Raw genomic sequence first — 26,561 nt, 5'->3', positions numbered from 1 at the left:
AGTACCGCAGAAGGGATTACTATAAAAAGGCTTTAAATACACTCTGTAATCAGAAGAGCTTTTTATTTGTTTCATGTTTCTGCCCTCTAGGTACCTTTGGCAGCACAGTGCATAGGTGTTCTGCAGCTGGAAAAGCCTGACATACTGAAAACAGCAGAGATCACATTTCCCTCAGTTTTAATAGTAGTGGGTAGGGATACAATGATAATCTATCTAGAGCATTTAGCGTGTATGTGATTTAATGTCTAGTCTTTTTAGATTAATTAAATGCAGGAAGGATGAAATCTTCTTTTTTCAATGGCTTCCTAAATAGTAGCAGATCATTCCAAATGAATACCTTGTTATCTGTTTTAAATTCCTTCTCATTTTCACCTGGTGTTTGGCTCTTAAATACTTCTTGTCTGCCTCTCCGCTCATTCAGACAAGGAAGAGGCCTATTTCAGAGACAGCATTGCTTATCTTACGGGGTTAATGCAGCTGATTCCTCAGAAAGGAAAAGCTATGTTTGGTTCTGACTGATAGAACTTATACTTTTGAAAACATCATACTAAGTACACATTTCCGCTTAGCCAGAGAAGGCTTTTACAGTTGTAAAAGACAGAAAAAAAGACTTGTTTAAGTATTGAAAGTTAGGAGGTTTTTTGTATTTTATTTTTTTTCCTAGTGAGTTCTACCAGATTTTGAAGTAAAAAGAGACAAGATGCACAAAAAGATAAAACCTGTATGTATTACTGCTGAAAAATCATTCCTCATTAAATGAATGTTTCATTGAAAGCACAAATATCACATTATCATCTGATCTTTCTCAACATATTTGTGTATAAGTATATAAACTAGTCTAACATGCTTCTTACCATGCCTGACACTTGCTTTAGGAATGTATTAAAAATGAGTGGGGAGACTCAGGGTTTTTTAACAGGTCAGATTTAAATCAGAACAAATCATAACATCTGGTGTCCTGTGACTAAGAATCAATCTAATTGGTCTGATTCATCCTACATGCTTTTATTTTATTTGTCAGTTATCTAGAAGAGAGTGAAGGTAGGATATGTCCTTGTCATTGATACAACTTTCTGCCTGTAGCTGATTTGTAATTATGTCATGGTAATGGCAAGTAAAACAGATTGTAAGAGACAGAGGAGGAAAAATCAGACTAAGTAACTGAATAATTACACTTTTTTTGATTATTTTAAAGAGAAAAAAACATCAATTGTACTAGGAAAACCGGTGAATTAAGAGAACAGTCAAGAGAAAATTTTATAGCTACAAATACCAATGTATCAGTAAGAGTGATGCCATCCAAAGAATATGCTCTAAACTCCGAGATTATGACATAAACTCAACTGTGCTGCTGATGAAAAAAGTAATAAATAAACATTTTTGATGCATTATGAAAAAGCTGCAAAGAATTTACATTCTTTATGAAAAGAGGTTCTGACAACATCTCTTGTCATTCTCCTGTGTAGGTACCTGTTACACCATTTCTTTGGTGAAGGCTATTCATCAGTGGTGACTTCTTCCAACCAACCACTCCACAAATTATCTCTGGACTCCCAGCTGCCACCCTGCCGGAGGCTAGAGCTGCTGAGACAACTAGAATTCTACCCTCTCTCATCAAGGTTTTTTCTTTCACTGGAAAAAAAAAAAAAAAAAAAAAAAAAGGATGAAGTTGGGCGCAGTGGAGTTCTGCCATTTTCTGCAGATACTAGCTCTTTTCATGTGTCTTTCTGGGATGAATCAAGCAGAGCACTCAAGCTCCCAGTCAAAGGCCTACTTTCAATCAGGGAGGATGAGAACCAAACGCAGCTGGGTGTGGAATCAATTCTTTGTGCTGGAAGAATACATGGGTACAGACCCACTCTATGTAGGAAAGGTAGGGGATTTAAACAAATTTTGAAAGGTGCAGATGCTTGCTTTTTTATATGTTTATAACGGTGCAACTCAAAAAGTGTAATTCTGTCAGTGTGGTTGATTTAAACCAGGATGAGACAAAGTTTTTTAGTTTGAAAAAAAAAAAAATAGCACTTCAAAACAGCAACAAGATTACATTCCTGATTCATCTTGCAATTTTCTGTGAGACCTGTACACATTAGCTATGCTTCTTTAAAGTGATATAATCATGAAAGTGTTTTACCACCATTAATGCGAAGTCCATATTCTGTTACTCATATTAGATGTATTTTTTTATATAGGAATAGAGAAACACAATTATTAATATCCTTTTATAAGAGCTACCAGCTAGTCCCAGAAAATAGAAGTTCTGTGTTATGTTGTTCCCTCCCTAAAGATTGGCACTACTGAAGGCAAGAGAGAGAGAATCGGGAATCTGGAGGTGTGACAAGTAAAAAGGAGGGCATGTCTGCCCTACTGCTTTGTTTTGACATTGCCTGCCTGGCAGATTGGTACCTTGGGGGTTTCACTGCCCTCTGTGCATCCCACAGCCTTGTGGCTGTACCTTCTTTCTGATGGGCACCGGGCCAGTGCAGAGCAAGCTCTTTCATCAGGGCATCCCAAATGACTCTTTACACATGCCTGTTGCTGCACACGGGGCGCACTGAGCACAGCTGTGAATCCAGGCCGTAGCTCATCCACTACCTTGTGCTGGTGGGTAATACGCTTGCTTCAGCAATTATGAAAAAAAAACCCAACAACCCCAACCACCCCAAAAAACACCTCTTAGGTTTCTATGTGGCATTTGTATGTGATCATCTTATTGAAAGAAAACCGAGTTTTTTGAGGTAATGCCAGTATCTTTTCTCATTACAATAGAGCAAATGCATGCAAAACAAGTGAGTGAAAGTATTTGGCAAAATGACATGTTTAGAGAAAAGGAGATGAAGTAATCTGAAATCTCCTGCTTCAAATATACAAGCGCAATGAATATCATCTTACTTAATTTGTCCTACTGAGACAAAAAACTTGGTGTTTGTGTTAACATGGTTAAGCACTTAGGATTTAATCATGCCAACTGAATAATCAAGTTAAATGGCGAGCTGCTCTCCTTATTAAAGTTATAGTTGTGTTTTCTTTTCTGATCTGGAGCTGCTACTTTACACAGCTGAGCCCTTAAGAAGAAGAAATTTAATATTTTATTACAGTAATCCTAAAAGGTTTTCTTAAATTTTATGTTATTTAGCAATTTTCACTCTAATACCATGGAGCTGCACCTTGGCTTTGTAAATTTTGTCTTTTAGGCAAATTTGTTTTCATGTTGGAGCTTCTCTTGTGCCTCTGGAAAATGGCATGTTTGGCATTGTTGCCCAGTGATAAGAAGGGAAGTGTGGCTGACAAATTAGCATTTCTCTCCTGGAAAAGAAGTGTCTTTAAATACTCAACTGAAGACTGCTTTTGATCTGTAGCAATTCTCATCCTCATTCAGTTGCTAAATTATGGCCAAATATGCCGTGGTAGCGCTAGAGTACATGGTATTTGAATGTATGTCGCTATTTTTAGCTTTGCAGTCTGCTCTTTCCTGTCCTTTACAGGAGTCCTAGCATTCATAAGCAGATATCTCCCAAAAAGCAAACCCTTTTTTTCTGAAACAGTCTGTGCCCAGCCTACTTTTATATCAGCAGTATGAATTGTTGGCTCAAGAATTCACATTTATACCAGCAATTCATTTTGTAGGAAAGCAGAGAAAAATTTGCACTTGCAAAAGGAATCCCATCTTCCTGGAAACAGAGCCCTTGCTGAGCATCTTGTAAGATAAGATGTGCCCAGTTCCTAACCTTCTCACTGGAGAGGCTTTTAACTGTGTGGTTCCTGGGGTGCAATCATAATCAAAGCTGCATTCCCACGCAGGGGAGCAAAGACGTGAAGAAGTGATTTTCTTTCTGTATGTTAACATATAATATGTAGCACCATTCTCAAGTGAGCGGCAGTTGCCTTCCTCCCCCTCTTCTCCTCTGAAAAATATTACTAGTCTTGTTTCAAATCCTTTGCAGGCAGATAGGAACTGAGAAGACCAAGATTTGGATAGGAAGGTTGCACCTTTTTTTTTTTCTTCTTCTTCTTCTTCTTTCTGTTTGGTGAGGAAGATACAACAAGCAAAGAGCTGGCATAACTCTCATCAAGTGAAGTGGAAGCAGCAACCAGACACTGCCTCGTGTTCTGCAGAGTGCTCTGCTCCTAGGGAGGTCAGTCCTGAACTGCCTTACATTCAGGGTGCTTTGCAGGGTGCCAATCTAACTGCACATCCAGGACTGAGGAACTGTCCTCCAGATTTTAAGGGCTGTGAGATAAAAATGCTTCAGAAACACTCAGGCAAATGGAGCTTCAATAGGGAATATTTTCTCCTCCTCTCTATTCAATTTTACAAAGCCCTAGGCAATTCTGTTTGGAAGGCAGCATTCAGAGAATGTTAGGGTTATATGGTAGATCGTTAAGAGTCATGTAATACCAATGTTAATTCCATGTTCGGTGTTAACTCTGTCCTCCTGGGTACGTTCGTTCTGACATTTCAATTACATGATCATGCAGGGTAAAATCCTGTTCTTTTAAATAATGTAGCTGGGCTCCTATTCACTTCAGTAAGATGAATCTGTCACTTAGTATAATTTTTCAATGTTTTCATGTTTTTTTAACAAGACTTCATATCCATACTTGAGGTATATTGAAGCCTTCCTTCTTGCACCCTTGATATCCATTTATTCACAGAATGTTTTTTGTCTTGTGTTGTTTTGTTGCTGTTGTTGTTTGTTTTGATTTGGTTTTAATATCTTTATTTTCTTAAGATAGCAATGGTCTTTTTCTCATGTTGCTCTGGAGAAACCTCTGGAGGACTTCCATTACTTTTACACTAATAGGAGTCAGAGGTGACTGAGGGTTTTTTTTCTTTTCTAATGTAGGTCTTTCCTTTCCATGACATGAATTTTAATCATCTTGGATTCAATCCTGAGTAATTCTGAGGGCCTCTTGGGAGGTGCTTAACATGTAATCAGATTGTGGACTGAGCCATATACAATTTCTTTCTGTCTGTCAGCACAGCATATGTTATTTTCACTTAAAGGGCTGAATAATTTAACTATTTAAGCCATTTACCTGTTTGGGTAGGCACTGTTACCTTACAGAGATGCCATGTACGAGATGAGGGAGTTAACTATGATGCTAATTTAGCTAGAAGTATAGGTGGCTTCTGTTTTCCAGAAAATGTTTGCTGTTGCTTGGTGATATATTTTGTGAAATGATTTACTTTGCATTTTCCATATAAATGGCTTAAATGGAACCTATTTGGGCATAAAAATAACAGTACAGAGCAGTTTTAAATTATTCCATGCAGAAAAACTTAAATTAGGAAAAAGTGTATGCTCTTATATTTAATATTTGAAAAGCTGTATACAGTCTTGTAATAAAAGTCTGTATGGGTACACAAAGAGGTGTAGTTAAAGCAGAAATTTAAAATTGAGTTGATATCTTTTTTTTGGTTTTGTTACCTAACTATCAGACATCCAGTGTTTTGGTGTTGTTTGTTTTTGTTGTGTGGTTTTGTTTGTTTTTGTTTTTTTTAATTGTGTGGAGTTTTTTTCTTGCTGTTGGATTTTTTGTCTTTTGTTTTTGATTTCATTTTACCTACTCTGCTGCAAGGGTGTCAGTCTCCTCAAAAGCATTATAATGACACAAGTGTCAGTCAGTTATCCTGTCATTTTTCTTACTACAAAAAAATAATCAACAATCAAAAGAAGCCAAAAATAGACCTGAAGAATTGTTATAAGGTTGTGAACTCCATGAGAGATGCTGGCTGATGCCTGGCTTCACTGTTTTCATTTGGATTCAAACCAAAGCTCTTTTTCCAATGGCTCTAAATTTAGGTATAGTTGAAGACAGAGACAGTTTCAAGCTCTTTGCTGAGTTCAAACTTTTTTTTTTTTTCCCTCACTAAGATATGAAGGACTGAAAATGAAAAAGACATATGCTTGATTGACCCCAAACCCAAGAAGTCAATATTTAACTTTGAGAGGAGCACTGGTACTTCTCAGAAAGAACTTAGAATATGCCCTGCATGTATTTGTTATTTATAATGTATGGGGAAGGAAAGTATAAATCCTAACTGGCATTTTCTAGATGGTAAAATCAAGAAAAAAAAGGTTAAATAAGTGGACTAAGGGTATGTAGCTTGTTAAAGCCCAGAGTCATTGCCTTTCAATTTCTTTTCACCTGCCTCTTCATTTTTCTTTTAAGATAAAAAGACTTGTTGGATTCAATTTTCAAATATGTACCAAAGTACATAAAGCTAATATTTGCATGATTTTTATTTTCTACAGTAGAACAGGAAGAGTGAAGCATAAAAATACCTAAATGCAGTGAACTTAAAAAAATTCCTAGAAAACTGGTTCGTTTAAGAGAACGTACAAGTTTGTGCCAAGCTAGAGTGGGGAAACAAGAAGCATATGTTATTGTCAGCATAGGGAACAGGTTATTTTTTCCAGCCTCTTCTCTTTGGAGTGAAGGAGGCTGGACTGGGGAAGCCACTGTTGTTAGGGTTTTTTGTCTGTGTGTTTGGGGTTTTTCTGTGCTAGGGTTTTTCTTTGTTGTTTTTCAAAGGTGTTGGTTAATTACTCACATACGATATTTTGCTTTGGTGTGACCTTCTATCAAGCCATGCACATAATGAAAAGTAGGGCTCTTTTTCTAGATTATAGCCTGACACTTTGAGATGCATCTGATGGTTTTTGATTGACTTGGATGATAAGTGTCTTTACTAAAATATTTTCAAGTGGTGAGTACTGTGGAGGTCCTGGCCACTCAGTCAAACTCAAAGCCATACGAGGGAATACCAGCTGCTGAGAAACTGAAGGAACTTGATAGAATCATAGAATGAGTAGGGTTAGAAGGGACGTTAAATACCATCTAGTTCCAAGCCCCCTGCATGGGCAGGCACACCACCCACTAGACAACGTTGCTCAAAGACCCTTCGAACCTGGCTTTGAACACGTCCAGGGAGGGAACATCCACAACCTCCCTGGGCAACCTGTTCCAGTGTCTCACCACAATTACACTAACAAATTCTTCCTAGTATCTTACACAAATCTACTGTCTTCCTGCTTAAAACCATTACCCCTAGTCCTATCACTACACACCCTGGTAAAAACTCCCTTACTAGCTCTCCTGTAGGCTGCTTCAGGTACTTGAAAACCACTATAAGGTCTCTTCAGACCCTTCTCCAGACTTTCATCTGTGATGAAAGAGCTGAGGACCTCTGAATAGATAGTGCAAATAGCTTTTATTCTCTCTAGAAACTAGCTACAGCAGTTTTACTGACACCTTAGGAAATGGAGAGTGGATGGGGTGAAATTACAAAGGCTAAATGTAGGTAAAAAGGACTGCTCATTTGCAGATAACAGAGCAGGATGTGTGTTGGGTGCAATTCCCTGGATGGCTCTGTCCCTCTTGCTGCTTCTGGAGGTATCCCACTGGGACCAGCACTCTCTGCCCAGCCTCAGCCTGGAGTCTTGCCCCTCCAAGTGTCCAGTGCAAGATAAATATTCACATCTGTTTTGCAGGTAAGCTCCTCTCCAAGGGTAGCTACAGTTCTGCACAGATTTCTTTTTTTTTCTTCCCCCCCCCATTTATTTATTGGGAAATAAAAACAAACAAACAAAACAAAACCAAACACAACCCAAACCAAACCAACTATTCTTCATTTGTCTTTGTAGACACTGTGTGGAAAGCAAAGATGTCAAAATAACTCAGAGGGAAGCTTCCCCTTTGTTATGTTTTTTGTTCCTTTTCTATTTATATTATCTTTACTTTTAGTATAATCTTTGAAAGAATACTGTTTTATATACTCCCAAAAGGCCATTTATGAAAGTGAAAAAGCAAATCATATAAAGTTCTGATATTTATCCACCTCAGGAACTCTTTTTTTGTTCTGTGCTAATGCAAATTGATAACAGCTGACCTTGTGAATAAAACGGGACATGCAGTTCCTGTCAATGTTTTACTACAATAAGTGCTGTAAATGAAACAACATATGCAAGCCAAAATATTCAAATTCTGCTTACCTGTTTTGTGCATCAAATAGGTTTTGGTGAAAGAATGCTTGAACACTACAGCAGTGGTATGAATTTACCATCTCAGCTTGTACTACGCTGTCACTAGTAGCACACTTTTCTTCACTGGGTAGTTGCTGTGGGCTTTGCAGTATTTCATGCTTTACTTTATTTGGATTTCCCCAAATAATTGAGAGCTGACTGACAATCTGAGTGTTTCCTATTTAGCACGCAGGACTAAATTGTCTCTGGGGAGAACAGTGAGATTAAGGCACACAGAAAGAATTATCCAAAGGTGTAACCTAAAGTCTACTGCCTTTTCCTGGTTGATTTCATTAGCCTGCACAGCTATAGTGTAATTTCCTCTTTCTCTCTTTATAGGAAGTCATCTTCTCACACAGCTGAGTAGATACAGAAATGGGTTTTATGCTGCGGATTTAAAGTCATGACAATTTTACATGCTCAAGCACTAAAAGACAATTTGTATGTAATTTCATTATTAGAAGTGATAATAGAGAGACTTATGATTGGATACTAAACCAGAACTTGCAGCTTTTTGATCCTTTAGTATAATATAAAACATTGATCCTTAACATGTGACATTACAGAAGAGGAAGGTTATTGAAGGTGATGACAACATCCATAAATTAAATAACCCTCATAACAGCTTTTTATTCGATGGTACTGCCATGCTATTTATGTAATCCTGTAATACCAGTTCTGTATTTCAGTAGACTAATAGGCTCTACCTGCAGTGCTCTACTCTGAATTTCCTTTGTGCATTATTTAAAACTACATTTTATGAGTCTCTGACAAAATACAAAGCAAGAGTAAAAGCTAATTTTACAACAATATGTAGATGCAAGTCTCCTGTATCCTTGGCTGGTTATCAGAAAATGCCTTCTTTCCACGAGAGCATGAGATTTACAGTTTTCATGTCAGTCAAGCTCATGGTCCTTCAGCTGACTTTCCTTAACCATGTTCTAACATTCCTTCTCCTCATCCTCGTCTGCCAAGTTTCTTTTTGTCCTCTAGTTCATGCCATTGACTGTCACTCAAAATCCAGTTTTATTTCACCCTCTAGTCTCACAGTTGTGTATTAGTGACATTGGAAACAGAGCACTGTAAAACTAGATCTACCAAGAACTGTGAGTATTTGCATTATTCTAGGGCTAAGGAAGCCCAGTCATGAACTGAATTCTCACTGTGCTAGGCACAGCGCAAATAAACACAACCCTTGCCCTGAGGCAGTGGTCTTGTAAGACAAGAGGCAATAGCAGATTAAGAAGCAGTGACAGAATCCAAATAAATATGGAGATGTTAGACGATAGTTCACTATTGTTCTTTGCTATGAAGGGAGACTATTATTGGTTCTGAAAACTAGAATCATGCAATGTTTTTAAACATTATGAAGAGATAACAGGAAGTTCTTTCTTATATTCATTTTCCATCTTTTATGGATGACAAGTTAGTTGAAATTCCTAAGTGCAGATCTATCCGACATCTATGTTATGTTAGTACGAGGCTACTTCTTTTAGATCAGTGAAGTTAAAACCATTGTTTCCAAAAGATCAAACTTCATATGCTTTAAAGTTTTACATCTTGTATCCTGCTTTCACACTATCTTTTCAATGTTGCCTTTTTTCTTATACCTGTACTGTTAGACATAAGTATCTGTCTGCAGACTCATTTGGCATTCATTCCATGTATTTAGTATTTTCCATGTGTCACAGGCTAAAATGCTACCAGGACTATTGCTGCTGAATTTCTTCTCTGCTCCACAGTATTGGGATTTTTTTGGCATTTTTGTTTGGTTGATTTTTTAGTGGTTTTGTTTGGGTTTTTTTTGTGTTTTGTTTTGTTGTTGTTTGTTTGTTGGGGTTTTTTTGGTGTGTTTTATTTTTGCTTTCAATATCTCACTGTATTTCTTAAGTGGTTTTTTTTTTAGTAATCACTTAATTCAAATAGTACCTGTGTTCACATGCCAGTTTTCCAGTACTAAATTTACCAGTTAAGGGAAGTACATGGGATAATACAACTGGAGATTCTGAAAAAAACAGGGATGGTTCCTTCCTGTCCAATAAGTATACTGGTGATAAGTTCAGGAAAATCTCTGTAGTATAATTTATTTTTTTTTTTCTGTCAGTGTTATGCATTGTCCTGGAAGAGGTGGCTGAGCTAAGTGCTAATGATGGAAATGCTGAGAGATGAAAAGAAGTTAACGCACTAGGTTGCTCATTTCTCTCAGAATTACTATTAGCTATCTTTTGCTACCAGCATCTTCTCTGTCACTTTTTCACTGGAAGAGAGATACTTAGTGTCATGTAAACTAGAGACAAGTAGCTCATAGAAAAAGCAGTGTCATTTATTCTGTTAGGAGAACTCTCAATTCTGTCCCAACTGTCCAAACTATGGTTGTGGTATAAATACCAGCCTACTACATAAGCAGAAGTTTTAGAAGGTTACATTTCTTAATCTCTCATAGCTTCAAGGCTGTCAAAAAGAATATAAACCTTTTTAAAATTGTTTTTTTTTGTTTAGATTATATGAAAAATATGTTAACACATAACTATAGATTAATTAACCTCCATCTATAAATGGTAACAGCCTTAACCTTCTGAGACTAAGTGTAAACTTCACCAATGAAGAAACTCCATTGGCAATAGAAGAATATAATGAAAAGATGCCTATCACCAAAATAATTAAATATACTCATATAAGTATACAATATAATTAGGATGAATTATTGCAGATATTTTTGACTGAGATAAAAAAAACTACTACTGGCAATAGTTCCTTCCCTATTAGAGTATTTACTGGTTCTACAGCCCCGTGCTTTTGCAAAAGTAATATTGTTATTTACATGGGTGTAAAGCACTCAGTACAGTAGTAGTACTCTATAAATTATAAACAATATAACTAAGAATAAATATTTTTTTTTCTTTTAGATAAATAGGAACTCCAAGACAAATATAGCTCTTTTGCATATAGTTGTTAATCTGCAATTATACATGTACCCAAAAATACAAAATATGTCTTGCTGACTCAGTCTCAGGCTTTCTTTTTCAGGATGCTCCCCTGGGAGGGGAAGGTAGTTCTTAGTATTTGAGAAGTCAAAAGTTTTTTAATATATGCTGTTTATTAAGTTTTGCTGTTCATAGAGTAACTCAAGGTTTAATCCAGAGTTCTGAGATCAGTTTTATTTACCCTAGTAGACCATTTGAGAATACTAATTTTGGAATGTAACTATTTTGAAATTCAATTTTTTACTGATATTTTATTCTGTAGGTTAGTAGAAGAGGAATACTGAGGACTGATTTAGAACAGGTAGCAACGTATTCCATATTTTGACATTTCAAAAATAGTGCCTTCCTTTCAATCATACCTAGTATTCTTGGAACACTGAAAGCCTGCATTATGGTGCTTCATACGGATGAATAGAGTATATGTTGAGAACAGCTAAGAGAGGTCTGACATAATGTTCTACCTATATTGCAGGAGATTCTTTGGCCCTCTCTGAATAGAAAAAAAATAAATTTAATGTAATTTTCTAGGTGATTTAATGAGAATTTGCTGCATTAATTCCACAAAATATTCTGTAGTCATACTGTCCCATTTAATATTCCTGTTTCTGTAAATCGTGTGAAATTACCTTGGGGACTATAGAGACATGCAATTTTGTTGTTGCGGAGTGCATGCAAGAATTGAGCCCAAAGAATTGTTTTCCATTTGAAATGCTTCCAAAATACAGAGAATCTGGTACTTGGATACATGTGTAAGGATGATAAGCTGCTTAAACACTGCACACTGAGGTACCAAATCATAACTGTGCTGAGTAGACAATCAAGTAATTCATTTTTCTTAAAAGGTAGGCAGGTACTGTATTAGGCAAACTTTAGCTTGTTATTCTGTAACAGTGAAAAGTTTTCAGACACAGCTGGGAAGAGCAGATGATAATTTCTTGTTTCCAAAATCATGGCATAAATGCAATGCCATAAATTAGGAAATTGCCTAACTTGTCTTTCAAATATAATTTACACACATTATACGGACAGAGTAGACATTTAAGAAAGTACTTGGCTTATTTTTATCTTGCTTTTTTAACCTGCAGTATATAACGCTGCATAGTATTTATATTAAAAACCATTACATTAATTCCTCTCACTCCTCTTATGTTAATATGCATGCATATGTAAACTGTTGTCCTCCCCACCTTTTACCTTTTAACACTTAACTGTAGCTTAGCTAAGCAATACTTATTTTACAGTTTTAAAAGTTTTCCTCATTAGTCAGCAGTGCAGTCCTGTGTTAATCTTTACAGAGCTTTTATTAATTTCCTCCATTTTTTCGATATTTTTATGACCACTGTATTAAACCTTCAGATAAACAGGAAATAAGCCAAATTAAACTTTTATTTCCTGTTTCATTTTATGATTCAAATTGCACAATTCATGTTTGTTTCTTTTTGCAAGCCCATGGCCATTACTACTCTGAGGATCTTAAAGCCCTATTGCTTTTCTGTTGTATTCTTTCTGCTGAATCAAGTGTACTCCTGTGTGCAGCTTAATCCCTCTTAAAAAATTTGAAAAGCAAAGGAAATAATAGTTGTTTAAAAAGTTATTTCAGTTTATCTGTTTATGAAAAGATAATTTACATTAAAGTATAACAATAATAGGTATATGTCTTGATTCCTTTTACTAAAAATGCTATATGCATGTATAAGGGGCATACATTGGCTTAAGTCATCAACCCACCACCTGGGTTTGCTGGAAATAAGGCCTTATAGGTAGTAATGCTAGCTGACTTAGTTATGTTAACACAGATGGGAAAGGAGGGTACTTAGTCAGAGATCCAGTAAAATCCAGGTTTGAGACGTGGAGAAGACTATGTCTGTAAACTTACAGATGTTGTTGAAAGGGACAGAAAGGTGCGTAAAACTCATTTGTAGTTAAAAGAGGAATAGTTCATGTACAACAAGGTAATCTATGATACAAGACAGCAGCAAAACCAACTATCATGAAGACAAAAACTAGTAGAAAAGTGATTTTATGTTTCTTTTCTGGGAACAGGTTGCAAAGGATAGAAACATTAAAAAAAAAGCAAAATTATAAAACTTAACTGGCAAGGGCTAGAGAACTCAGAATTTGTTCAAGAAAAGCCTAAAACATGAGCAACATGGTGCCAAGCAACATAGAACAAGAAAAAAAGGCTTCCTTCCACAAGGTTGCAAGAATTACTCAGTCAAGATAGAGTATGGATAAGCAAAAAAGCCACATAGAGATCTGGAGGAGTCCAAGCAAGTTTGACCTCTCAATAGATGGACGAAAGGGTGTGAATATTACAGAGCAGCAACTGGGCCATGTCCAGGTCATTTCCAAACTCAGAGCTGAAAATCAAAAAGATTAATGCTCTGGTCTACCGCTAAGGAAGGCAGCCTGTCCATACCTTACAAAGTGAATACGTATTTGGAGTTAAGGGGATGAAATAATGACACTTGGGAGTTTTCTAGTCTTGCAGAACCTCAGTAGACACTTTTCCTTCTAGACTGGTATTTCTACATTCTTCATTTCATGTAACTGCTTCCTCTCATCTGTTTGCAGGCTACATGGGAGTTCTTTCCTACAGACTAATTTCAGTGTCCTGTCAAAATTTGTTTTTGTTCCATACTGTGTAAGCCACGGTATCGCATTCAACAATTTCCCTTCATGTATTATTTTAGTAAGCACAGCTGGGTAGAAGATGATGGTCCATTCTGTTAGTCTGATGGCAAAATCATCTTTCCAGAATGTTTTTTTGCCAATTTTTTTCTTCTAGTAGCACAAAACTAAATCAATTACTGCTTTTCATATGGGATGATACAGAGCTCAGGTGCTTTGTCTTGCTTCCAAAATATCCAGCAAGCAGGAAATGAGGCTATGAAGAAGAAAGAAAGATTAAGATGTCCACCTTGATGACAGATCCTTCTGATACCTTGAGACAAATAAGGGTCTGTATCTGCAGGCTAGACTAAAAATTCAAGATATTTACCTTTGTTTCTGAAATAATTTTATCATCTTCTGTGTTAGATACAGTGGACCACCTTCCAGTTTGGATTATTTCATGCATGCTTTGTACTATGCTTAAAATGCAAATATAAATTTGGAACAGAGTTTTGGACTGTAGCAGGATGAGCTAACAGGTTGTGGATCAAATTCAATTCTCCAGAAAATTACTTTGTAAGGTAATTAACAAGATACAGGGCAAAACATGTTGCAGCTTAACTATCAAGGTCAGAAGTTAAGTTTATTGCAGTGAACAAAGTGATCAGCAATATTGCAAATTTTCCTGGAGTCAAACACTCTGGCACCTGTGAATAACTTTTAATGATAACAGAACTCTGACTGAACTGGTAAGAGTGCCATTGTAGAGAGTAAGGGGTGAAACCAGATCTTTTTTTTTTTCCCCCATAATTACCTGCATCTGTTGGAAATGTAAATGCATTTTCCTAATTTATTTTCAAAGCCAAATAAGAGTTATTCTGTTCTTCATACTCCTGGAATTGTGTGCCTCATTATTCAATAGACCATTCCTGACATTTTGTTTTAAACTTGGGCTCAAGAAAAACATTCAATACTGTTAATTTTTTTACCTCAAATGAAAATTTAAATGCCTTCAGGGTGGAGTGTGGGGCTGCCAGAAGAAGAAGCAGTTTGCTGCATGGAAGAGAAAGCTCAGGGCCATGAGCCTCCACACTGGCTTTGAAATCCTAGGTGTCTTCACTAAATACAACACCATGGTCTAATATGTGTCTGATTCTTTACAGAGTACCAGAAAATTTGTTCTTAAAAGTTACTGTATAAAATTATACTTTGTTCCTCAGTTTTTCAATGTGTGAGTCACACCTGCCTGTTCTGGTAATATTTTTTTTTCCTACTTATTATTGCTATTAGTCCTGCTGAGCTAACACAGCTGAGAGACTGAAAACTGCATTTTATTATGTCTTGAGTGTCATCCACAGATGTGTTTGTTATGTTCCGCTGACTTACACCTGCACAACCCATTTATAAGCTACAAGACCATACATTTTAACAATGAGAAAAAAGTCTGTAGATAGCAGGGGTTTTACTTACTTATGTAACCAGAGGCATAATTCTTCTCTTGGAAACACATAGGTTGTCTTTACAAGACTCAACCAAGGTTGCAATACAAGCAGCTTATGTTTGGCTTGTCCACTGAGTCTATTTGAAGTGCAAGTAACATAAAAGCACTGCTGGTTTTGTACTACCGTTTTCTGTCTTAATGCCTTTTTTTTTTTTTAATGATCAAATTGGTTTACTTAGTTAATTCAGTTAGGTTTTCTGCCACTTAATATCAGATTCACTAGATTCACCTATACTGTCATTTTTATGTAAATATGGGCACAACAACATGGCTCTATTGCTGAAATGGCATACTTTTTCTTTGATAAAAATTGGAGAATTTAATAGTAAATTTTGGTTCCTTCCTTTATTCTCTTATACAGCCATTGTCTTTGCCTTCCAGTCTTCCACCTGTTTTAAAAGTAGCTGCAGAGCAGACTGAAGGGTATTCCTTATCATGTACTGTTGTGAGCACTGACCACTGGTGTTTGATCACTTCTGTGAACAACATGCTTCAAATTTCTCACAAATTAAAAAAAGAAAAACCCAAACAGTGTTTTTGTCTTCTCATAAATTTTGTTAAACAAATACCAACAGAGATTCATGGACAGAACAAAAGAGGAAGAAACAAACAAACAAACAAAAAACAAAAAGGATGGAAAATAATAAAATAAAATAAAATAAAATAAAATAAAATAAAATAAAATAAAATAAAATAAAATAAAACAAACCAGTATTAGTCAACCACAAACCCTCAGAAGAGCAGAGGATCTGTCAGATTTTTAGGAGGACAAAGAATTTGCCAGTTAGGAATTTGAGGAATAGAGTACAGATGAAGAAACACAATTACCTTTGAAGATGTATTTAAACTAGAAACAGGTGGGAATATATATTCCACCTGTGAACTACAAATGAGATTATTAAGTAGCACTTTATATTCACTTCAGAAATTTCAGTTTGAATATTTGAAATAAATACATCCTTATTCTCATTGGTTTGACTGATCTTGTGACTTTTCTTTGCAGAACTTTTATTTATTTGTGTAATTTTCACAACCTGGATTTCACCTATTCATAAGTAATATAACTTTTTACTAAACTGCCATATTTAAATATCAATTTGACTATTTTTAAGGGAAAAAATACAGAAAAATAACATAAATAAGATATTTCTGTTTCCTGTGCCAGAAGAGTTAGTATTTGGAAAATGTTTACTTGATTAAAAATAACATTTTCCTTTTAAAAGCCATGCATTTTTGGTAGTATGTATTATTGGACAAGGCTCAGATCTTGAATATGGATACAATTAATTATTTCTTTTATCTTAAAAATATAGAAGCAGATCCTCAATGAATGAGAATTGCTTTCTCCTTCTAGTGCACAGAGCCGTGCTGATTTACACCAAGCTGTATAGAACCTCCCTGGGGGGGGATATTTAGTACAATTTGTTAAATTAAGTGATCTTTTTAATGAACCACACAGAAGGTGTGAGACGAAAGTGAAAATGCCTTCAGTATGAAGTTCTGAACTTGGTGACAGAAGGCCGATCAATGAGACAGTAATCCTATAAAAATACAGAAAGATCAGATTGCTTGTCAAATTATAATTGCTTTAATATGGATGAATGCAAGGGGATAGCAAAGGAGCTGGAAACTTTCCATCTGCTTTGTATACAAAGTCATTAGATTGTGATCACTTAGGCCAAGAGGATAGAAATGATGCACAATTCTGCCAGGATGAGACATGCAAATTGGATCAATTAAGCTTTGAGTGTGCTCAGACAATCTGGTAGAGAAGTTTACATGCTGCGTCAAGTGAAACTCAGCAAAGATCAGTCTTGAATGCTGGGAGCTAGTATTATAGTGTTTTAAACTCTAATCTCCAAGAGTAATTCATTGTTTTCAGATTCGGTTACAAAACCTATCAGATACTATAATAAAACAATCAGATACTACAATAAAAGATTCCTTTAGGAGATGTTTGATGGCATACACAAGAAGTATGACAGATGAATTAGTCGCGGTCATCTAAGCTGAAATATTTGAGGTAGATAAAAGTCAATTCAGATGACTGACCTTGTTTGCAGTTACGGGATACACAATACTGATAACTCTGGTACCTGTAGGTTGACCACAATGCATCAGAAGCAGGGAGCATCTCATAAAGGAACTCATTGTGTGTTCTATTTTTATTGAATGAGAGCTCACTCAGAAGGGGAACAATGTGAAAATTATAATTAGATAAGAGTGCTCTAATTTCATCCATGATCATCCAAGAATTTGCATTGTGTACCCTGTGTGGCATCTTTTATACCTGCAAAAGGACAAGTTGTTTTAGATTATCAGAGGGGACTTTATGTAAATCAGAAATTTTCAACACATGCATGTGAAGCATTGGAACCTTCAGAAATAAGTTTCTGAATTAAGACCTTGAACACTTTAGTAGAATGCAGATGGTTTTCAGAATTAGAAACAGGTCTGCACAATTTGAATTTTAATGTAGATTCAGCAAGTATACATGACCAACATAAAATGAAACCTGCCATTTCAGTATTTTCTCATAATTTGTTTATCAGTGGAACATAAATTGATTATATTACCAGCTTTTAATGACAGTAAAAAAACATCACCACAAAAAACCCTCCAAAAAAACAACCCAAAAAACAAACAAACAAAAAACAGACAAAAAATCTGGGGTTGGTATCAGCATTGTACATGACAAAAGTCCTACCTATGTTTTGTGTTTTTTTTAAGAACAATGAATGAATTTCAATTTTAATCCATAAATATCTCACCATTTGAAATGTCAAAATATGATTTAGAGCAAACAAGGTGTAATGACTGCATGGGAATCTGATGAGATTTTCATTATTAAGCACTCATCATTCTCACCAGAATAAGAAAAGGCACCAAGGGACCACTGCCTTTTACATACAGCCATTTAAATCTTTCTTAGCTGGAAGGTTTTACAAAGAACCTAGTATTGTTCATGTTAAAGCAGTTAAAGTATTTATTCGTGAAGGATCGCTCTAAATGAACGGAACAGTTTAGGGCAGACTTTCAAATATTCGTATTTACTGTGCATGCTCAACTTCAGCTTGTTCTGAATACTGAACAGCTACAGTGTGAATTTATGTAATGGAATCACTTAAGCTTTCAGTTCTGCTTCTTACAATTAGTCTATGTGATGCACATTGCTGTTCATTAAAACACCCTTCCTTTGCACAGGGATTAAGGCTCTCTTTCAGAAAGGCGCTTAGACATATGTTTAGTACCAACTTTCATGACCATTAAGCAAGTACTGACATACTGTACATGAATAAGGACGATTTTTGTGACTTAAAGAATTCTAAAACAGAGATTTAATTTGATGTAGCAGAGGGTTAAATTTTCCCTGTTTTTTGGACTGCAATGGGCTGTTAATTGACTAGCTAGTCTGTACAGGTAGATGGATATGTATTTTAGAAACAGTTTTGGGTGATTACCAATGTGATAAACCATCTTCAATGAAATACCAAAGAGTAGGGGGAACAAAAAAAAAAAAGGTTTTCCTATAGCTTACTGAAAAAAAATAACAACTTATTTGCTATTCAGTGTTTTACCCTTACTGAATTGCCGTCTTACTAATTGGTCATAGTAGTTAATAGAAAATACTACAGAATAGTTAAGGTGCTTAATCAAGCCAGACTAAAAAAGGAGTTCTAAATTAAATGTAATCACACTGACAACAGTAACTTATGTTTTAAGATAAGTTAACCAAGAGATTCTTCTCCATTTAAGTGAACTAATTTTAAGACACAAGTATCTACAGGAAGATAACCAATACTGCACTTTATTTGGGCATGCATTGGTGATTCAAGTTATATTGCCATGCTAGCAATGAAGCTGTAATGCTTTGCTATGGATTTTGATTGCTGTCCTTTTCATATGAAGTAGTTTGCTCATAGTTAAATGTTATGGTAAAATTTTACATTCAAAACTCTTTGTTTGTTTCCTTGACCCACTGTAAACTCTTAATAAAGCCTTTGACACTGTTTCCCAGAACATTTTCCTGGAGAAACTACATATGGCCTAAACAGGTGTACACTTTGCTGAGCTAAAAACTATCTGAATGGCTGGGCCCAAATAGTAGCACTGAATGGAGTTAATGTTGGGGCCAGTTCTGTTTAATATCTTTGTCCATAATTTGGACCAGATGATTGAGTGTACTCTCATTAAGTTTGCAGATGACATCAAATTGGGTGGGAGTGTTGAACTGCATGAGGATGGGAAGGCCCTACAGTGAGTGAGATCTAGACAGGCTGGATCAATGGACCAAGGCTAATTGTATGAGGTTCAACAAGTCCAAGTGCCACATCCTGCACTTGGGTCAGAACAACCCCATGCAGCCCTACAGGCTTCAGGAAGAGAGGCTGGAAAGCTGCCCAGAGCAAAAGAACCTGGGGATGCTGGTTGACAGCTGTCTGACAGAATCAGAGAATCTTAGGGGTTGGAAGGGACCTTGAAAGATCACCTAGTCCAACCCCCCTGCCAGGCAGGGTCACCTAGAGCACATCACACAGGAACTTGTCCAGGCGGGTTTTGAATGTCTCCAGCAAAGGAGACTCCACAACCTCTCTGGGCAGCCTGTTCCAGTGCTCTGTCACTCTCACAGGAAAGAAGTTTTTTCTGATGTTTACATGGAATCTCCTGTGTTCCAGTTTGCACCTATTGTCCCTTGTCCTATCATTGGACACCACTGAAAAAAAGCCTGGCTCCATCCTCCTAACACTCACCCTTTACATATTTGTAAACTTTGATGAGGTCGCCCCTCAGTCTCCTCCAAGCTAAAGAGACTCAGCTCCCTCAGCCTTTCCTCATAAGGGAGATGTTCCACTCCCTTAATCATCTTTGTGGCTCTGCACTGGACTCTTTCAAGCAGTTCCCTGTCCTTCTTGAACTGTGGGGCTCAGAACTGGACACAATATTCCAGATGCGGCCTCACCAAGGCAGAATAGAGGGGGAGAAGGACCTCTCTTGACCTACTAACCACACCCTTTCTAATGCACCCCAGGATGCCATTGGCCTTCTTGGCCACAAGGGCACATTGCTGGCTCATGGTCATCCTCCTGTCCACCAGGACCCCCAGGTCCCTTTCTCCTACACTGCTCTACAGCAGGTCAGCCCCCAACCTGTACTGGTGCATGGGGTTGTTCTTCCCCAGATGCAAGACTCTACACTTGCTCTTGTTGAATTTCATCAAGTTTCTCCCTGCCTAGCTCTCCAGCCTGTCCAGTTCTCACTGAATGGCAGCACAGCCTTCTGGTGTGTCAGCCACTCCTCCCAGTGTAGTGTCATCAGCAAACTTGCTGAGGGTACACTCTGTTCCCTCATCCAGGTCACTAATGAAAATATTGAATAGTACTGCTCCCAATACTGACCCCTGAGGGACTCCACTGGTCACAGACGTCCAACTAGATTCTGTCCCATTGACCGCAACTCTCTGACTTCTTCCTTTCAACCAGTTCATGATCCACCTCACCACCTGATCATCAAGACCACACTTCCCCAATTTATCTACAAGAATGCTGTGGGAGACTGTGTCAAATGCTTTACTAAAATCAAGATAAACCACATCTACCACCCTACCATCATCTATCCACCTAGTTACTTCCTCATAGAAGGCTATAAGGGTGGTCAAACATTACTTCCCCTTGGTAAAACCATCCTTGATATGCCTAGAGATAGTGCCAAGAACAAGTTGTTCCATCACCTTTCCAAGGATGGAGGTGAGGCTGACCGGTCTATAATTACCTGGGTCCTCCTTCTTGCCCTTCTTGTAGACTGGAGTGACATTTGCTATCCTCCAGTCCTCAGGCACCTCTCCTGTTGCCCACGACTTACCAAAGCTGATGGAGAGTGGCCTCCCAATGACCTCCGACAGCTCCCTCAGCACCCGTGGGTGCATTCCATCCAGACCCATCGATTTATGGATGTCCTGATTGCTCAACTGATCCCTAACCCAATCCTCATCTACCAAAGTAAACTCCTCTTTTATCCTGACTCCTTCTGGGACTATAGGGATCTGGGGTTCCTGGGGAGAGTCTGCAGCAGTAAAGACAGAGGCAAAGGAGGAGTTCAGTACTTCTGCCTTCTTTATATCCTCTATCACCAGGGCACCCACCTCATTCAACAGTGGGCCTATATTGCCTCTTGTGTTTGTTCTATCTGCAATGTATTTGAAGAAGCCCTTTCTATTGTCTTTGACCTCACTTGCAAGATGAAGTTCCAAGGAGGCCTTAGCTTTCCTAATTGCCTCCTTACATCCTCTGACAGCAGTCTTATATTCCTCCCAAGTGGCCAGCCCCTCCTTCCATGATCCATAGATTCTCTTTTTCCACTTGAGTTTGCCCAGCAGTTCCTTGTTTAACTGTGTGGGTCTCCTGGCTCCCTTACTTGATTTCCTACCCATTGGGATGCTCTGATTCTGAGCTTGCAAGAAGTGGTCCTTGAATGTTGACCAACTATCTTGAGCCCCTTTACCACCTAGTACCCTTTCCCATGAGACTTCCCTTAAAAATTGTTTGAAGAAGCCATAGTTGGCCCTGCGGAAGTCCAGGCTTATGGTCCTGCTAGGTATTCTGTTCCTCCCACACAGGATCCTGAACTCCACCATCTTGTGATCACTGCAGCCAAGGCTGCCATTGACCATCATCGCTTCAACCAGACCCTCCTTGTTGGAGAGTATGAGATCCAGCAGTGCTCCTCTCCTTGTTGTTTTCTCCACCACTTGTATCAAGAAATTATCATTGATGCATTGGAGGAACCTCCTAGACTGTGAATGGCTGGCTGTGTAGTCCTTCCAGCGAAAATCAGGGTAGTTAAAATCCCCCATGAGGACCAAGGCCTGTAATTGCAAGGCTGCTTTCAGCTGCCTGTAGAAAGCTTCATAAACTCCTTCATCCTGATCAGGAGGTCTGTAATAGACCCCCACAACTGTATCATGCATGCCAGCCTGCCCCTTTATTTATACTCACAGACTTTCCACTTGCTCCTCATTGGCCCCTGTACAGAGCTCAATACATTCTAGTTGCTCTCTCACATAAAGAGCAACTCCACCACCTTGCTTCTCTGACCTGTCTTTCCTAAAAAGGACATAGCCATCCATGACCACATTCCAGTCATGTGAGCTGTCCCACCATGTCTCTGTAATTGCCACCAGATCATGATCCTTAGACTGCACACAAACTTCTTCTAACTCCTACTGTTTGTTCCCCATGCTGCCTGCGTTAGTGTGCAGGCATTTCAGGGAGTGAGTTGAGCACACTGGTGGCAACCTTGGGAGGTGGGAGGCCTTCTGGTCTTCATTAATACTAGAACAATGTCCCCTAGTTCAAATCCAGCTACAACCCTCTCCCACGTCAAATCTACTTTAAAGCTCTGTGAATGAGCCCTGCTAACTCCTGCCCTAGGACCTTTGTCCCCTGTAGGACAGGACCTTCCCATCCAATGCCAGCAGGACCACTGTCCTGTACATCAAGCCATTCAGGAGTTTTCTTCCCTAACTCCTTCAAGTCTAGTTTAAAGCTCTCTCAATGAGTCTTTCCAACTCCTGGCCAAGAATCCTTTTCCCCCTTGTTGATAATCTAAGCCATTGTTTGTTAGCATACTTGGTGCCCTGTAAACATCTCCATGATCGAAAAACCCAAATTTCATCTGACAGCACCAGCCTCTAAGCCATTCATTAATCAATTGTGTTTTCCTAGTCCTTTCAGCTTTTCCTGTCACTGAAGGAACTGAGGAAAAGACCACCTGTGCTCCTGATCCTGCAAACATTCGGCCTAGTTCTCTGAAATCCCTTTACATCACCCTGGGACTTGCCTTGGCAACCTCATCAGTGCCCACCTGCATGAACACTAGTGGGTAGTAACCAGAGGGCTGCACCAGGCCTGGGAGTTTCTCAGTAACATCGCTAACCCGGGCCCCAGGGTGGCAGCAGACTTCCCTGAGGGTTGGGTCTGGCCAGCATATAAGGCCCTCAGTTCCCCTTAAAAGAGAATCTCCCACAACAATTACCTGCACTCCAGCAGGTCAGCCCCCAACCTGTACTGGTACATGGGGTGGTTCTTCCCCAGATGCAAGACTCTACACTTGCCCTTCTTGAATTTCATCAAATTTCTCCCTGCCCAGCTCTCCAGCCTGTCTAGGTCATATAAGCCAGCAGTGTGTCCAGGTGGCCAAGAAGGCCAATAGCATCCCAGCTTGTATTGAAGACAGTGTGGCCAGCAGGAGTAGGGAAGTGATTGTCCCCCTGTACCCCGTACTGGTAAGGCCACACTTTGAATACTGTGTTCAGTTTTGGACCTCCCATTACAAGAAGGACATCAAGGTGCTGGAGAAAGTCTGGAGAAGGACAATGAAGTTGGTGAAGGGTCTACAGTTCAAGTCTTATAAGGAGGGAAGGTTGAGAAGAGAACTGGGGTTGTTCAGCTGTGAGAAAAGGAGGTTGAGGGGAGATCTTCTAGCTCTCTACAGCTACCTGAAATGAGGTTGTAGAGAGGTAGGGATTAGCATCTTCTCCCTAGTAACAAGCAATAGGACAAGAGGGAATGGCCTCAAGTTGCACCAGAGGAGGTTTAGATTGGATACTAGAATAAACTTCTTCATGGAAAGCGTAATTAAACACTGGAACTGGCTGCCCAGGGAGATGGTTGAATCGCCATCCCTGGAAATGTTTAAAAGACATATAAATGTGGTGCTTAGGAACATGATTTAAACACTGGACTTGGTAGAGTTAGGTTAATCATAGGTAGAGTTAGGTTATGGTTAGACTTGATGATCGTAAAGGTCTTTTCAACCAGAAAAATTCTGTAATTCTTTGATTATCATCTGTGTACATTAAAAACAGAGATGTGGACCAACATGTAAATTCTGCTTCTTTTTAACTGTTTCATAAATTTTATTTAAGAAGTCCTTAACTGTTTTCAGGGAATTATAGGTTAGTGTGGCAGTGGACCCAGTTAATTACATTTTTTCTGCATTGTACAGCTTTCATTATTAAAATTATCAGATCGTGCTGTTTTCTGTAGTCCAGTGTTTTCTAAGCTTCTGCAGACACTATTAGTCACAGAAGTTACTTCAACTCCTTTACAGTTTCCATTGTCTTCTAGTGTCTCAGTGTTCCAGCACTTTCCACAAACGTAAGTGGATTTTTAGTAGCATTAAGCTTTCAAGAACAAATGAAATTTGAGGAATTGATACAATACAAAACCAAACAAAAAAAACAATGGAATAAAGCTCTACACCCTCTGGGTATCTATTCCTTGGTGCTAATGTTCTTGGGAATCAGGTTCCTATGAGAAAAATCATTATCAATCAAGCAATGCTGCAAACTCTTTTGGGTAGTTGAAGCAGAAACAGGATATTCAGTCTAAACAATAGATCAGTGGTTTGACAAGGAAGAGACTATATAGGAGGTAAAATTTCCACTTTAAAGTAAAGAGATTCAGTATCAGTACATATCTCAGAAAAGCATTTAATAACAAATGAATATTTCTTTGTAAATTTGCTATTACAGATATGATAGTCAAACAGGAAGTGTGCATGATTACTTTTCCCGCTCTGTGCTTTTACAGATAATTCTTTAGATTACAGAATTAGATATAAAAAAAACAGATCCTATAATATTCTCTCATTTTCTGTTCTTGAAATCCTAGGCCTGAATTATCAAGGCTAAATAGAAAAAGCAATATAGGAGAAACAACTTTTCAAGTATTCTTTTTTTCTTATTTTAATTTCATGAACAGGGAAAAAGTAAAAGAATTCAGTTTGCAGTATTGCAGGTATACAAATTCTGCCATTGTCTTTCTTGCTTTGTCTCCCCTCTTTTGGTACCATAAAGCTAGGTGAATACATTAATTCTCTGCTCATGAAAATAAACAAACAAACAAATAGATAAATAAGACTTTGAAATAAAAAAAATATTAACAAAAGGATTAAAATTAAAAAAATTATAAAGTGGCATAAGAAAGAAAAATTTTCATAGCATTGTAATTATATATGTATTCATGCATACATACATACATGTAATTAATTCAAGAAAAATGTATACTCGGGAAGCAGTTCTTTACTGTATGTATATTAATAATATGCAAACAAAGACTTTTTCATGTTGAACTAAGTTTGTTGAAGGCCCTGTTTCTGTAAGCTGCTACAGGTGCATAAACTTTTCAAGTTAACCAGAGATATTTGTCTATGAAGTATGAAGGGTTCAGGGATTATGTCTATGAAGGGGTTTTGGTATTTATTTTCCATGCTAAGTCTTCTAAGCCTGATCACTTTCACAGAAGCTGTATGTGGGGAAGGCAGGGAGAGAGCACACTCAAACAGTTTTATTACACTGCTGAAATATAAAGTAGTGACTTTAAGATAATTTTGTCTTACAGCTTCAGTGATTCTTGGCAACAAATAAATTGAATCACTGGACCAGTAAATATGTTGGTTTAGTATATAACAGCAAGTAGTATGGTGCAGTATGAATAAATATGGATCATGTGAAAATACTTTTTGTATGGAAGTCTTGTTCCTGGAAAACAAGTAAGTGCAGAAACCCAAATACAGTTGGTAAGAATAGGCATTTAGGGATTTGTAAATAGAATTTATCTCCAGTGGTATTTTCAAATGTTTTAGTTTTTTCAAGTGCTTGTATAAATGAAGTTTGAGTCATTGGTATGTTTAATCAAAAATTAAATGTAATTGGGTAAAAACAGAAGCAGTTTTTATATGGTAAGTCAAATAGCAAATCCACTACTCAATGGCTTGGTTTGCCAGTTACACAGTTTTGCTAGTGAAATACTAAGAATGAGTACTCCAAGGAATAAATATTGATGGACTGAGTGGCTTGGGGAGAAAAAAAAAAAAAAAAAAAGCCAACAGCAAAATCTGAACAAGCAAAAAAGAACAAAACAAAACAAAACAAAACCAATAAAACCCAAAACCCACAAAATTGAATATTGAACAGTCCTGTAAGGATTTCAGTGTGCCTATTGTTTATAAACATTCTGTTCTGTTTCCCTATTCTAAATTCTTGCAAGATAATTTCTGAAAAGCTTGAAGTATATGTGTGAGGGGAAAGCAGGTCTCTTTTCTATTCTGAACATGTCATGTTGCCTGCAGGCTCTTGGTGGTGCTACAATACAGTATTGCCATCCCCCCGCCCCCAATAAATATTATGCAATTAGTACGTGATGATGCATAGTATACAGATGGCTCTTAGCTCCCAAAGCTGCCAAACTGTCTTTTTAAGAGTGTGAATGACAAATAGTAATTTTGGAGACTGACATGTCATGATGATGGCCCATTAAAACTCCTCAAGAATACATATGCCCACTCAGCTCCATCTACAGCAGCAGCTGCTTCTGTGTTCCTCCTGTAGCTGAACTAATCTTAATGGGCTGCCTGCACAATTCCCTGTAGCCA

The 26,561-nt window shown here is 37.7% G+C and overlaps 1 protein-coding gene across 3 annotated transcripts in view; it reads left to right on the top strand.

Annotated features, from left to right (window-relative positions):
* Nucleotides 1-26,561, top strand: part of LOC127381514 (cadherin-7) — an 83,662-nt gene that overhangs the window by 7,345 nt on the left and 49,756 nt on the right. The window contains exons 1-2 of one of the 3 annotated variants that reach the window (XM_051611935.1): nt 700-721; nt 1,467-1,873. The exons of 1 other annotated variant lie outside the window; for it this stretch is intronic. In XM_051611935.1, the coding sequence (XP_051467895.1) occupies nt 1,664-1,873 (210 nt within the window). In that variant the 5' untranslated portion in view covers nt 700-721; nt 1,467-1,663. Of the gene's footprint in view, nt 1-699; nt 722-1,466; nt 1,874-26,561 lie in introns of those variants that run through there. One more of the 3 variants, XM_051611934.1, reaches the window with a different exon arrangement.

The sequence above is a fragment of the Apus apus genome, chromosome 2 (genome assembly GCF_020740795.1).
Source record: "Apus apus isolate bApuApu2 chromosome 2, bApuApu2.pri.cur, whole genome shotgun sequence".
NCBI lineage: Eukaryota > Metazoa > Chordata > Aves > Apodiformes > Apodidae > Apus > Apus apus.
The sequence above is the reverse complement of the archived record's forward strand: the minus strand, read 5'-3'. Positions and strand labels throughout refer to the sequence as shown.